At 36.6% G+C, this 13,710-nt stretch overlaps 2 protein-coding genes across 2 annotated transcripts; one reads left to right on the top strand and one right to left on the bottom strand.

Moving 5' to 3' along the window:
• The first annotated feature begins 4,797 nt into the window (after positions 1-4,797).
• On the top strand, positions 4,798-5,799 carry LOC133311700 (transcription factor TCP11-like). The gene has a single exon (XM_061512791.1). The coding sequence runs from the start codon at positions 4,885-4,887 to the stop codon at positions 5,467-5,469; it is 585 nt and encodes a 194-aa protein (XP_061368775.1). The 5' UTR covers positions 4,798-4,884; the 3' UTR covers positions 5,470-5,799.
• Positions 5,800-7,145: 1,346 nt separating this feature from the next.
• Positions 7,146-12,864, bottom strand: LOC133311698 (OVARIAN TUMOR DOMAIN-containing deubiquitinating enzyme 12-like). Its single transcript, XM_061512789.1, has 11 exons — positions 12,572-12,864; positions 10,851-11,273; positions 10,597-10,751; positions 9,931-10,004; positions 9,621-9,675; positions 9,406-9,480; positions 9,217-9,290; positions 9,070-9,118; positions 8,349-8,433; positions 7,767-7,823; positions 7,146-7,471 (listed from the first exon to the last, which is right to left on the bottom strand). The coding sequence occupies exons 2-11, from the start codon at positions 11,176-11,178 to the stop codon at positions 7,410-7,412; spliced, it is 1,014 nt and encodes a 337-aa protein (XP_061368773.1). The 5' UTR covers positions 11,179-11,273; positions 12,572-12,864; the 3' UTR covers positions 7,146-7,409.
• Positions 12,865-13,710: the final 846 nt, after the last annotated feature.

Below are 13,710 nucleotides of genomic sequence, written 5' to 3'. Positions count from 1 at the left end.
TTTGGATTCTCTGGAATCAAGATAAGTTCTCTGTTTCGTTAATTGAGAAAAGTTCTCAGTATATTCTTGTTAGAGTTCAGGTTCCTGACAACCCTCCCTTTCTCTTTACGGCTGTGTATGCTACTCCCAGAAGAGAAAATAGGAAGGAGCTTTGGGATGACCTGAAAAGGATCTCAGTGCAGTACCTGGAACCGTGGATGGCTGCTGGAGACTTCAACGAGATTGCAGTGGCGCATGAAAAACGAGGAGGAGCCCCTGCGGATCTAGGTAATTGCTCTAATTTTGCTGCTATTCTCAATGACTGTCAGCTGCTGGATATGGGTAGTGTGGGTCCTAAATTTACCTGGAAAGGTCCGAAATTTTCGAACCTTGATAGAGTCTTCAAGAGATTGGATAGAGTTGTAGCTAACATCCAATGGAGATTGCTGTTTGAAGATGCAGTAGTCCAGGTTATTCCTAAAATTCAATCGGACCACAATCCCTTGCTCATCTCTTTATTGAAAGCTTCTTCCCCTTGGGAAGAGAGGCCTTTTAGGTTTTTTCCTCCGTGGCTGGAGCATCCTACTTTTAAGCAGGTCCTAGCTGACAACTGGAAGTCGAATGAAAGTTCTGCCTCAAACTTGATCAAGCTAGTTCCAGTTCTTCGAGATTGGAACAAACACACATTCAGGTTTATCCATAGGAAAAAAATATCCATTATGCGAAGGCTTGATGGTATCCAGAGGAGCTTGGAAACTAGACATAATTCGTTTCTGGTGAAATTGGATTTGGAGCTTAGAAGAGAGTTGGAACTTACCTTGGACCTGGAGGAACAATTATGGTACCAAAAGTCTAGAGCCTTGTGGATTCGGCATGGGGACAGAAACACAAAGTTTTACCATACTACAACTATTGCCAGAAGGGGTAGAAATAAAATTTATGCTCTGAAAAATGAAGCAGGCCGGTGGATTAGAAGGGATAATAAGCTCAAGAGCATGGTGTCTAGCTTTTACCTCAAGCTTTATTCTGAAGATAATCATGCTAGAATTTGGAAGCAAACGGCCAATAAGTGGCCTGAACTGGATCCTATTGATTTGATGGCCCTCTCCAGACCGGTTAACTCTGAGGAAATTAAGAAAGCCTTCTTCCAAATGGGACCCCACAAGGCTCCTGGCCCAGATGGGTTCCCAGCTGCCTTTTCTCAGAAAAATTGGGATTTCCTTGCTGATAAGCTTTGTAAAGATGTTAAGGAGTTCATTGACAGCCCGAAGAAAATTCAAGATATCAATGATACCCTACTGGTCCTATGTCCTAAAGTGGATAAGCCGGAAAGAGTGGACCAATTGAGGCCCATAGCTTTGTGTAATGTTATCTATAAAGCGATATCCAAGATCATTGTTAACCGTCTCAAGCCCGTCTTGGATAAGCTTATTTCTCCATTCCAGACCAGTTTTGTCCCTGGTAGAAATATTCATGATAATGTCATCATTGCTCAAGAAATGACTCACTCCATGAATAGGCTCACAGGTAAGAAAGCTTTCATGTCTATTAAGATTGATCTTGCTAAAGCTTATGACCGTCTGAATTGGGTTTTCATCAGAAACATCCTTATAGAAGCAGGTATCCCTCACTCTTTAGCTGATTTAATTGAAGGTTGTGTTCAGTCGGCCAGATTCCAGGTCCTGTGGAATGGAAGCCCCTCTGAGAAATTCTCTCCCTCCAGGGGCATCCGGCAAGGTGATCCCATCTCCCCGTATTTATTTGTTATGTGTATGGACAAACTGTCTCATTTAATTGTTGAGGTTGTCAGTAAAAAGTTGTGGAAGCCAATGAAGGCAGGTAGAAGAGGGCCAGCTATCTTTCACCTCATGTTTGCAGATGACCTGGTATTATTTGGAGAAGCTAGTCTGGATCAGCTAAATGTTATGATGAGCTGTCTGAAAGATTTTTGTGATATGTCTGGCCAGTTGATAAGTATTGACAAGACTATAATTTACTTCTCTAAGAATACTTGCCTGGTTGATAAGGTTACCATTGCGCAGGCTAGTGGTTTCAAAATGGCCAATTCTCTTGGCAAGTACTTGGGGGCCATGCTTTGGCATGGGCGAGGGAGAAGAAAGAACTACTCTGGTGTGCTCAATAGAGTCAAGTCTCGCCTAGCTAACTGGAAAAGGCACCTCCTCTCCTTCGCGGGTAAAGTTACCTTGGCCAACTCAGTTATTAGCACTATCCCTGTTTACCATATGCAACACAGCTCTCTTCCACTGTCAATCTGCAATGAGATAGAACAAATCCAAAGGTCCTTTATTTGGGGAGATTTGCCTGATAAGAAGAAAGTTCATCTTGTTGCTTGGGACAATGTGTGCAAACCCAAGTGTTCGGGAGGCCTGGGCATTCATAAGCTTTCGATTCACAACGAAGCTTTTCTTCACAAACTAGCTTGGAGGATAACCAGCAACAGTGAGTCTCTTTGGGTGCAAGTCCTTACTGGTAAATATGGCAGATTGCAAGATCTTAGAAGATCTATTAAGACCTCCCAATCTGACTCTAGTCTTTGGAAAAGCCTGGGCAGAATCTGGGAAGACTTCCTGTCGTCTATGTAGTGGAATGTTGGGAATGGGAAAGATGTTGCTTTCTGGCTGGATAAGTGGACCCAATTAGACTTGCCTCTAATTGATTATACCACTTCGGATGTAGAACATTGTCATGTTAATTGCAGGGTGGCAGATCTGGTTGACTATGACACTGGGCAGTGGAATCTGGAGACTATAAGGAGGAGCCTCCCCTTGGAGGTGGTGCAAGTCCTTCGCCCCATTATCCCCCCGGTCAGTACTGGTAGGGATGACAGCCTCATGTGGAAGAACTCTCCTAATAGCAAAAACGTTGTCCGTTTAGCTTACAATAATCTCATGGATTTTGAGGCTATGCCTACTGATCCCATCTGGAAAGCTATCTGGAAGTGGAGAGGCCCCCAAAGAATTTGTGCCTTTATGTGGATGGTGTACCATGGCAGGCTTCTCACTCAAGAATACTCAGCTAAGTGGGGTGACTCCCCTTTCTGCCATTTGTGCTCCACTGAGGTAGAAAGCATAGCTCATGTCCTTAGGGACTGCAGTAAGGCAGCCCCAATTTGGGAGGCCTGGTTCCTTGGCTCCCCTCCTAGGAATTTTTTCAGTTTGCCTCTCAAGGAGTGGTTCCAAATGAATATCAACCAGAAGTGGCCCAACCAGCAACTCTTAAACTGGCTTGACATTTTTGCTGCCACCATCTGGCACCTGTGGAAGTGGCAAAATTTTGATATGCATGATACTCAGCTCACTAGACCAGACCAGCCTTTAATTTTCTTATCCAAGTTTATCAGGGATATAGTATCTGGTGGTTTGAATAGAAGAAATGCTCAGAGCCACTCGCGAGCTCACCGCAGAGAGTGCTGGTTAGCTCCTCCTCCGGGTTGGATTAAACTCAATGTTGATGCTACTGTGCAGCCTATCTCCGAGTTGGCTGCATGTGGGGGCCTATTCAGAGATGAGGTAGGCAACTGGAGATCTGGTTTCCTCTATAAGGTGGGTATTTGCTCCCCTTTAATTGCTGAACTTTGGGCAATCTTAATGGGTATCAGGGTAGCCTGGACTAAGAGAGTGTCTCAACTGTTAGTTGAAAGTGACTGTCTTTTAGCTATCCAAGCTATAAATTGTAACACAGCCATTAATGGAACCTCACAGATTGTGGACAGCATTAGAAGCTGGAGTAACAAGGATTGGAATGTTATTTTCTTGCATGTCACTAGGGACAACAATGTTTGTGCAGATACTCTTGCTAAGCTAGCTTCTTCTGCGAATGAGAATTTTATTCTTTTGGATGACGCTCCCTGTGAGCTGAGTCAGAACCTGGATGCGGAATCCACTTTGATGTAATTTCTTTTGGGCTCTAGCCCCTTTGTTTTATTAAAAAAAAAAAAAAAAAGATACTATTACAAAATTTATAGGAAAAATAACTACTACATTTGTCTTATGAGTTTTTTTTTTTCTACAATGTAGATAAGTTATTTTTATTGAGTCAAAAATAACATCGTTTTGGGAGGAAAATAAAAATATTTTTATAATTATAATTTATTCAAAGGTTATAATATTTTTTATGATTATAATTTTTTAATATTTTAATATAAAATAATGTCATTTTAAGAATAAATATAAATAACTTATATGTATTAAGAAGCGTTAAAGTCGATATTTATTCTAATTATCTAAAAAGTTTATGGGCTTTCATTGGGTGCTGTTGCAGCAAGAATTTTTTTTCCTACAACAGAAAACGTCAAGTAAAATAAAAATAAATAAATTAAAAGAGACAAAAAAAAATTTGTCCGTAGTGTTGTATGACAAAAATCGTGTTCTTGTAACGTAATTGTTATTTATCTAAAAGTTTATATATAATAATATCGTTAGTTCCAAATTTTATCTTTTTAAATAATTGCAAAAATTATCAATTATATCAGAAATTCTTAAAAAAAAATTATTATTTTTTTCAACAAAAGATTTAATATATTTCTCTTGCTAATTGTCTACAGCGAGAGAAAAAAATAACTAAAATAATACATGAATTTAATACTACGGGAATCTCAAAATTTTAATATTTTATTAAAAAAAATATTATTGTATTATAAATTTACAGCTTGTGAGTAATTTTAAAAGTTTCATTTTTTTTTTATGGTTGATATGAAAACCCAGAAGAGGAGGCCCACTGCAGTGACCTCAAATGGACGCTATTATATAATAATTCCCTCACTCTCATTGTGGGTTCAATAAAAAATAAAATAAAAAATAAAATAAAATAAGTAATTTCGATTCACTCTCTTTTCCACGTTCAATTCAAATTCCTAAAATCTCAATCTCAAAACCAAACCCTAACATGAACTCCGAAATTGTTCCATACACATTTTCACATTCAGACCCTAAAATCACAACCGATTCTGACCCCAATGTGCAAATCACAGCCACACCAAAACCTTCAGCCGCTGCCAGAAAAAAATCTTCCGCCGCAGTCGCCATTCGCTCCACGAAGGACCGCCACACCAAGGTTAACGGCCGTGGCCGCCGTGTCCGCATGCCGCCGCTCTGCGCTGCCCGGATATTCCAGCTCACCCGCGAGCTCGGCCACCGCTCCGATGGCGAGACAATCGAGTGGCTTCTCCGCCAGGCTGAGCCCTCCATAGTAGCCGCCACAGGTTCCGGCACCGTACCTGCCGCTCCAGTTTCATCCTTCGCCGACGCCGTCGCCTCCTCGGCGCCCTCCATCTCTTGCCTTGCTCTGCCCGCGCCGGAGACTACTGGCGGTGGCCATGAGATGTTCGCCTTGGCTCTGCCGCAGCCGGCAGTAACGGAGTACGCGGCGGCGGCGGTGAACGGATACCGACACATGCCGTTCACGGCGCTGTTGTTGCAACCTACGACGGCGGAGGATAATCAGCAAGAGGAGACTCTCAACGAACTATGATAGTGTTGCGAAGCATACGAGGTTTATGTATGTTTGTAGGGTAGCATTGAGGGTCTTTTTTTCTTTCTTTTTTTTTCTTCCTCGTTGATTTTAAGGTTAGTTTAGAGTTACGTGCAATCAATGTGGATGTGTTACAAGTGTCTTGGTTCGCATTCGTTTTTTCTTCTTTGATCTTTCGTTCTCTGACAGAAAGAACGGGGTGAAATGAAACACGGTTATGTAAATTATTAGAAACCGTATGAATATGAAGAATCATTGTATCAACATATTTTTGGACTCTTTTGGGTTGGCAGTTCAACATGTACAAAATTTGGATTTGGACCCACCATTGATCAATTAATTGAATTTGAGTGATGACTGGGAGTACTAGAAGACCATTTTCTTCATTTCGTGAAAACACAAATTGAATAATTTTGCATAAAATGTCTATTTTGATTTTTGAGTAGATGAATGTAGGGGTTTAACGTGTTTCATTTTGGCAGACTTGATTAGTATGGTAATTCAATTTTGGATGAAGTTTAGGCCAAAATTTTTGGGCAATCGACGTTGGTACATAATTGTAGTTATTAGGTCCTCCATACACCGTATTACTATACAGTATGGTATGCGCTCAGAGATAGTGTATATCAGATGTATACTAGGCTTATAGCTGAGGTCTCAATCACTGCGCACAAGCAATAGGCTTATAGCCAAGGGGGTGTGTGTGCACAGTGTGGACAGTATTCGTAAATAGGTCAAAAGTGTTTACCTGGGGTCTTTAGGCTCTTATTTATAGGATTACCTTCCTAGGCTTGGGCCCTTTGAGCTCCCCCAATTGTAATGTGATTCAACTCTCTTTCTGTTGGGATGTGATTCTTATCTTGTGTCCTCTGACTGTTATAGAGTTGTTGAGATGGACATGAATCTATCTCTTAATAGATTCTTAGATGGGTAATTGGGATATGATTTTCATATCCATAACAATAGCAATAACATGATTGAAAAGAAAAGAAAAATCCATAGTACTACGACAGTTCTAATTCCAATTTATATCCGTAGTTGTGGATGGTTAAATTTTAGGATTTTGAATGAAGCTATGCACATGTAACCAATACTTCAATGGTTTAGGACTAAGACACAATCAAAGAAGTAACCAAATAAACTGGTTCAATTCCAAATTGACAAATTCAAAGCTGAACAATATTTGATGATTTTCAAATCCTAAGTGGTTATAAGTTACAGATAGCAGTCATTTGTTTATGTTTGTCCTAGATTTAGAATTTACCAATGAGAAAATCCAATTCGATATTTGTGAGTGAGTCTTAATATAATTTTTTTTAATTGTAGAATGATCAATTGCTCAAATTAAAATTTGTGATAATCGTTGTTTACTATGCATAAATATAATATATATTCATGGTGTAATATGCAAAAATATTTAATAATTTTTTTTTATTGCAATACCTCTTGTATTGTGCATTATTGATTTTTTTTTTCTTTTTATTGATTTTAACATTTTGTGGTTACCCCTATTAGATTGGACAAAAATAGTAGACAAAGGCAAAGAAAAGTTTGGGATTGGAGTATTTTTCTGAAGTGAGAAGGAACTGCATAAAAGAAACAAGGAAGGAAGGAAGCAAGCTGTACTATTTTAAAAATTATATATAATTATTTTTTTTAAGTTATAATGTCTCTTATTTTTAACAAATAAAATAGCATCCAAAATGTCACTGGGGTGTAACTGGGTCAGCATACCCAGATTTATAATTAGTAAAAGGGAAAATCAAATTAAGCATACAAAAATGACCAGAAAAAAAAAATGGAAATATAAATTAAGGGCAATTCAACCCCAAAAGTTTGGTATCCCTGCTTCTGAATTCAATGATCCAAAATGCAGAAGCACCAAAAATTTGGGAACTTGTGCAGGTTGAAAATTGGTGCTCTCAAGGCTGCCCCCACTCTTAATGCTTACTCCCAAAGCTCCACCACCTTTTCTTCTTTCTTGACTCACTTGAAGGTATACCTTCAATAGGTTAATACATACATTATAAACCAAACTATATTTGGAAAATATATACATAAATGAACCTCCAAATATCTAAATGCTGATAATAATCAAAACAAAAGGATTACAATTGGCTCTGGGAATTAAAGTCAGCTACAGATTGTCAACAAAATGAATCAATGGTAATTTGGCAACACAGGAAAACCTGATCTGTCAATTATATTAAATTCCAAGTTCCAACCAAATTATTCAAACCAATTCCAAGCTTGTTTCAAACTGGATCAAGCTAAATATGAAAATTTTGTAAAAATACCTCCTTGAGGATAGATGGAGTTGTAATGCACCTCTGCCCAAAAACTTAGGAAAATCACTGCAATAAAAACACACATTATGCAAGTTGATTATATGAAGAACAATAAAAAATAAAAGGGGGCCTAAAGCAATAAGTATCCCAACCCAAAACAAATGGCAAAGCCACCAATAGTCCAAAAATTCATATAACAACACTTATAATACAAAATATTGATCACACCCACACAGATCAAATTTTATTCAAACAATTTCCACTGCTAGGTTTCCAGATTTCTACCTAAGGAAATCCATGAAATTAGAAACAGATGCTGAAGTTACAGTTTCATTAATTACCATCTTATGAAGGCAACAATGCTTATAAAAGAATGTCAAATTGTGGTCAAGTTTCAGAAAGATTTGAAGAAACAACAAATTTTTTTAAAGATAATAAGAGAGGAAAAAAGGAAAAAGAAAATTTAGAACAAAAAGGACTCCTGGCAGAGGTAAAACCAACCTCCACTAGTCTAAGCTCGAGTAAAAATTGGCTATGGTCTTGGCATACACAAAATCATCTGCTCAGGCTTTACTACTAAGAAAAACATACCTCCTTTTGGCTTCTCAAAATGAGGAAGAATCTCTATGCAACAGGTGTCCTTGAAAGAAGTCATCACAAATATTCTCGCACCATACTGGAGAAAAAATAAGGAAAAAAAAAAAAATCATAGGTATCAGTCATAGTTAAAAAGGCATATCATTTCATTGCCAATTTCAAATATTATTATAAACTTGACAATGTCAACAAACAGACAGAGAATGGCGGCTGAAAATGTGATTCAGACATAATTAAAAGGGGAAAGAGGGATAGCAGACTTACACCAGGCAACTATGCCTGAAAATTTGGATACACCCACAACTTAAACCAATGGTGTTTATTTTTAAAAGGATTACTACCCTGCATTAAAGACTATATCTATTAACACCCATTGTAATACTAAGAGTCTCACAATTGGAAATATTACAACATCAAAAATTGATCATCTTAATAAGTAGGCGCAACAGTTTGGTTGTCAACAGCCAAATCAATAATCCACTCTCAAGAAAAATTAGAAATGATAACTGTGACAAAATAATTGTCCAGCACAAGCAAACAACCAAATTTGAAACTTGCTAGCCACTTCATGGAAAAATCAAATGACCCCACTAATGATTCATTATTTCTCTAGATGTTTGGCCAAAAATAAAATGCCTCGCAGAAAATGGAAGAATAATGGGACATATACAAAGAAAGTTCTATAGGAGAGAATGGTTAGTTGCAAAACTCGTACCAAATCTGCAGCTGCTTGAAGAGTGACATGATCGCCCCATTCACCACTCCTAGTTTCATTAACAATGAAAGTAAAAGGAGCTATTAGTTAGCTCAAAAGAAATTTTTCATATAGAAACATAGATAGAGGGAGAGTGCAGATTATTACTTAGACATCTTTTCCAAATATTCGCCATATTCCATGGGAACATATCCCTCATAAATCTCGGGGTGAGACTTCAGCTGGTTAAAAACACCATTCAACAATCAGAATCAAAGAAGATTGCACAAAAAAAGCAAAGCAGATACTAAGATTCAGGTGCAAGCATTATAAAACATAATCTACTAGACAGCAAACCTGGTCCCCAACTTGTCGTCTCACAAACATGTGGTGATCAGGTGTGTTATACAATTGATCAGATAATGCACGGAACTGGCAAGGATTAAACATGAAAAAGAATTATTATTTGAAATTTACTATAAATATGGAACTTACAATCTAAAACTGATGAAAGCCGCTGAGAACACGTTAATAAACAAAAAATTGGAAAGTGAATATTAAAAGCAACGAACCTGACAATTACCATCACCTTGTACCTTATGCTCCACAAAGTCATATAACTGCAGTCTGTTTAAAAATATGAGCAGCTTAATTTGGCATGTTGAGTATAAGTCTAATAAAAGAAAAACTACACGAAATAAAGAATTCTTGTTACCAGCCAAAACTTCAGAAACTACAAATGAACAAAAAAAATATCCCACAAAGAAGCTCATCCATGACAATAGTTTCACTGTAATTGCAATTAATAACTTACTGGACAATGATACACACATTACGGCAGCATAGTTTTTACCAAGGAGGGAGAATGCTTATGACTAATACCTATCCAAAAGCCTTTGATGATCTGAAGTTGCTTCATCAATTGAAGGAATTTCTCCATTAATTTTTGGAACATGCTACATAAGAGGGTAAAAATGCAATTTTTAAGCACCAGTCCAATCAACAGATCATACAACTTATCAAAAGAAATGAACTTTTTAAAATCATACCACATGTTCAGGGCTGTAGGATGAAAATAAAGAGATAAAATTCATCATAACAAAAAGAAAAATAACAACACAAGGCACTTCTAACACTGAGCGGTTGGAGAAACCATTTTGCAAGAATGAAGAAAATTAATGAAATTTAGTATCTTTTTTGTTTCCCACTCCCTCCCCCAAAAATGATCACCACATATCAGAGTGCAAGATTCAAACCAGAAGCTGCTTCATTCATCACCGCGTATGAAGACTAGTGTGGGAATAAATGCTTTCGAAGTCCACAATTACATTTTAAAAACAATCATGACTTACTCTAAGTATCAATTACATGTAATGAGTTGAAAACGTGGTTCAAAAGAAGTTTATCACAGTAAATTGACAAAAATATAACATAGTGAATAAGCTGTTTGGTACATAAATGAACACTGAAAGGTGCTAAGTACATATATCTATTGATTCAATAGCATATCCAAGAAGAATCCATAGAAGCACAAGAAGATAAACATACAGGAGTTGGAATCATCTGACTCAATCTCCTCCCGATTTCATCATCAAGTGGATAATGGCCGGTAAACTCCAATGAGCATTCCCCCGTTTCGCAAGTACAACAACATGAACTAGAAGGTTCTATGTCATCAACTCTTTCGAGGGCATAATCATGACCTGCATATGTAAAATTCTGATTGAAGTAACCAAATTGATGCAAAAAGATAAATCTCAACTATAAACAAGCACACAGCAGCTCTATGCCTTCAATCATACCTCCTGAACAATAGTTCATCATCGATGTGTTATGCCAATCATATGCAGGCTCAGAAACACGGAAATGTTCTTCATCTGCCTGTGAATACCTTGAACACTCAGCAATCTCTAGCTGGGAAAACTCTTCTTGAAGAGTCCGTGCAATGATCTCATCATTCTCTACTTGGTTACATTCGGGATCATGATGGCTATGGAAGTACTGTCCATTATAGACATCTTCAGTATCATGTTGAATTATATCACTATAGTATCCAGGACTATAACCAGGGTAACCGTCAAAAAGATTAATAGCCCACTGACCAACGTCTGAATGCTCATTTAAAACCATCTTTAAGTATTAAACTTGACAAGGAATCTGAAAGTCTTATTCCAGACAATGCTGAAATGATTCCGCACCAGCAAGAATAGACCGGCCAAAATAAGCTGTACATTAAGAGATTGGAGCTTTAGCAGTAATTAAGACAATGATATGCTATATCAAGAACAAATCATAACATTGAATGCAGTGATTAGACCAGGTATTGTGCGTCAAAATAAGCTGCATCACTAAGGACCTAAATTACACGTGTCGATGCAGAACTGATAATATAAATCCTCAAAAATGGAGGGCATATAACAGTTAATAAAACGAAAACTGCAACTTTGTCCTCCTTGTATAATTAATAAAACTCGATATCAGAACTGTCCATAACAATTTTGACAAGTAAATTTTATCATATATATTCCCCAGACACTCACGAAGTGGGTATTTGAACTGGGTCGGCCCTATTACAATGCCCTATAGTTGATACTTGATATTAAAAGATTTTTTGCTGTCTAGTGTTTTCACAACAACAACCAAGCCTTCTTCCACTAGGTAGGGTTGACTACATGGATCAATCAATGCCATTAGACTTCATCAATAAAACAAAGTTTCAGAAAAACCATTGAAATATGGTTTTGACTAGACTAGTATCTCTGACTGCAGTCACGAACAGTCAAACATAACTACCTGCTCTAGCTTGACTGGCCAAACACTCTTTCAGTTTCAGACACAGGAGAGATATGAATCTAAGCTAACCAAAGTAATAATACAGTTTCACTGATATTAGTCAATATGAAGTTAATAATTTGACTAACAAAAGAAAACGATAATTGATTTAAACACTACCCAATATTATCAAAGGAAGTGTCTACTTTGCTCTCCTTTACAGAGAACAAATTAAAATCTGCATCCTCCAGGGCTATTATAAAAAATAGCCATCTAGTATACAAGGCTCTATTATTTTGTCTCCCTCTCAAAAGGAGGCAAGGGGCAAAACAGAAAAGCAGGAACCATCAAGCATCTACCTCATTCATTGTTTTTGAGATCAATTTTTTCTTTTTCTCCATAGCCTTCTTAGAGTTTCATCAACGAATTCCAGTCCCAGTCTCTAGTTATAAAAAGAACAGCATGCACAAACTCCTGGTTCTATGTTTATGTCTCTATTCCCCACATCCAAAATAACTTTAGAAAAATACATACAAATCCAACAAAATTCAATTCAATTCAAACCACAACACATCTTGAGATTATTCACTTATACCAATCCAAAACAAACCCAAATATGATCGAACAGAAAAGGTTCCAACTTTGAATATAAATAACAAATGATCCAATCCAATAGCATTAAAAAAGAACCAGATATTGAACAGCACAACCAATTAACTAAGCAAAATATCAAAGGTTAGAACACCCCCACCTTGGATTCAGCACCAACTCAATTCAGACAATCCTCAAAGTCTCTTTGTTCATAAGAAAGAAAAAGTGCAAGAGACACAACAAACACAACAAGGGGTTTCAGAAATCACTGTTTTCACATGGAAGGTGCAATTGCAATAGATGAAGGATGATGCATTGAATATTTATGCTCAGAAAATAGGGATTAAAAATAAAGGCGCACTTCACGCGTTTATATACAGTTCCCCACGCCGTTAAAGGTTAACACCTTCTTCTTCTTCTTCACTGTTTTGTATTTTGAAGCAATGGGCGGCATTTTATAATGCCTTTCTTTAATCCCAAATGTTTCTAAATCTAAATCATAAATCTCCCACCCATTTGGCCATTTAACACGATTTAATAAAAAAGATTAAATTTTGGTATGATCCAATCTTACAAATAATTTGTGTTCATGACGGTTGAATAAGGATTGGGAATATGGGGTTGGATGTGTGAGAATGTGAGGCTGACGGTTCAGATTGCTTGCTGAGTGAAGAAGGAAGCAAATCCAACGTCTGTGATTGGTGCATGAATATTGTAACAAACTCCATTTTTAAATAGCTTGAAATAACATGTTTTGAAAGAGAAATATATATAATTTTTTTAGAAAAATTAATGTACACATGTATACATTTAAAAAATAATAATATTGACAGTCTGAAATGCGTATGGTATAATTATGAATTCTAAAAATGTTATAATTTGTTGTTGGAAATATGTTTCTTATGTAATATGAGATAAATTGTTTCATGCAACATATAAAAAAAAAGTGAATGAAATTCATTCGTTTTTTTTTTTTTACTAAATTTCACCCATATTTTTTATGTATTGTATGAGATAAATTATATCATATAATACAAGAAATAATATCCATTTTTTTGTAATCATATCCCCCTTTTTATTATGTGATTAAGTCTAAAACCACTTTAATTTAACAAGCTTTTGATCCACAAAAAATTTATGTCTTTCACTAAATAAAAGAAATCTTTTTTTACGATAAACTCACATGCTTTACTTTCTCTAACTTCTTTCATTAAAATTAGAATAAAGTTTAATTTTAATTTAGTTTTGATTGTGAAAAAACAATAAAATTTGTTAACATTTTACATTCTCTCTTCTCTA

This window comes from Gastrolobium bilobum, unplaced genomic scaffold, assembly GCF_033153095.1.
Source record: "Gastrolobium bilobum isolate Gb01-03AN ecotype WA unplaced genomic scaffold, APGP_CSIRO_Gbil_v1 utg16366, whole genome shotgun sequence".
Taxonomy (NCBI): domain Eukaryota; kingdom Viridiplantae; phylum Streptophyta; class Magnoliopsida; order Fabales; family Fabaceae; genus Gastrolobium; species Gastrolobium bilobum.
Note: the sequence above shows the minus strand (reverse complement) of the source record. Positions and strands in the feature narration are given on the sequence as shown.

Coding starts and splice junctions, on each gene's coding strand:
- LOC133311700 (XM_061512791.1), top strand. CDS start 4,885: ATGAACTCCGAAATTGTTCCATACACATTTTCACATTCAGACCCTAAA.
- LOC133311698 (XM_061512789.1), bottom strand. CDS start 11,178: ATGGTTTTAAATGAGCATTCAGACGTTGGTCAGTGGGCTATTAATCTT. Junction 9,481..9,620: donor AAGGTGATGGTAATTGTCAG/GTTCGTTGCTTT, acceptor AATCCTTGCCAG/TTCCGTGCATTATCTGATCA. Junction 7,472..7,766: donor CTCCATCTATCCTCAAGGAG/GTATTTTTACAA, acceptor AACCTATTGAAG/GTATACCTTCAAGTGAGTCA.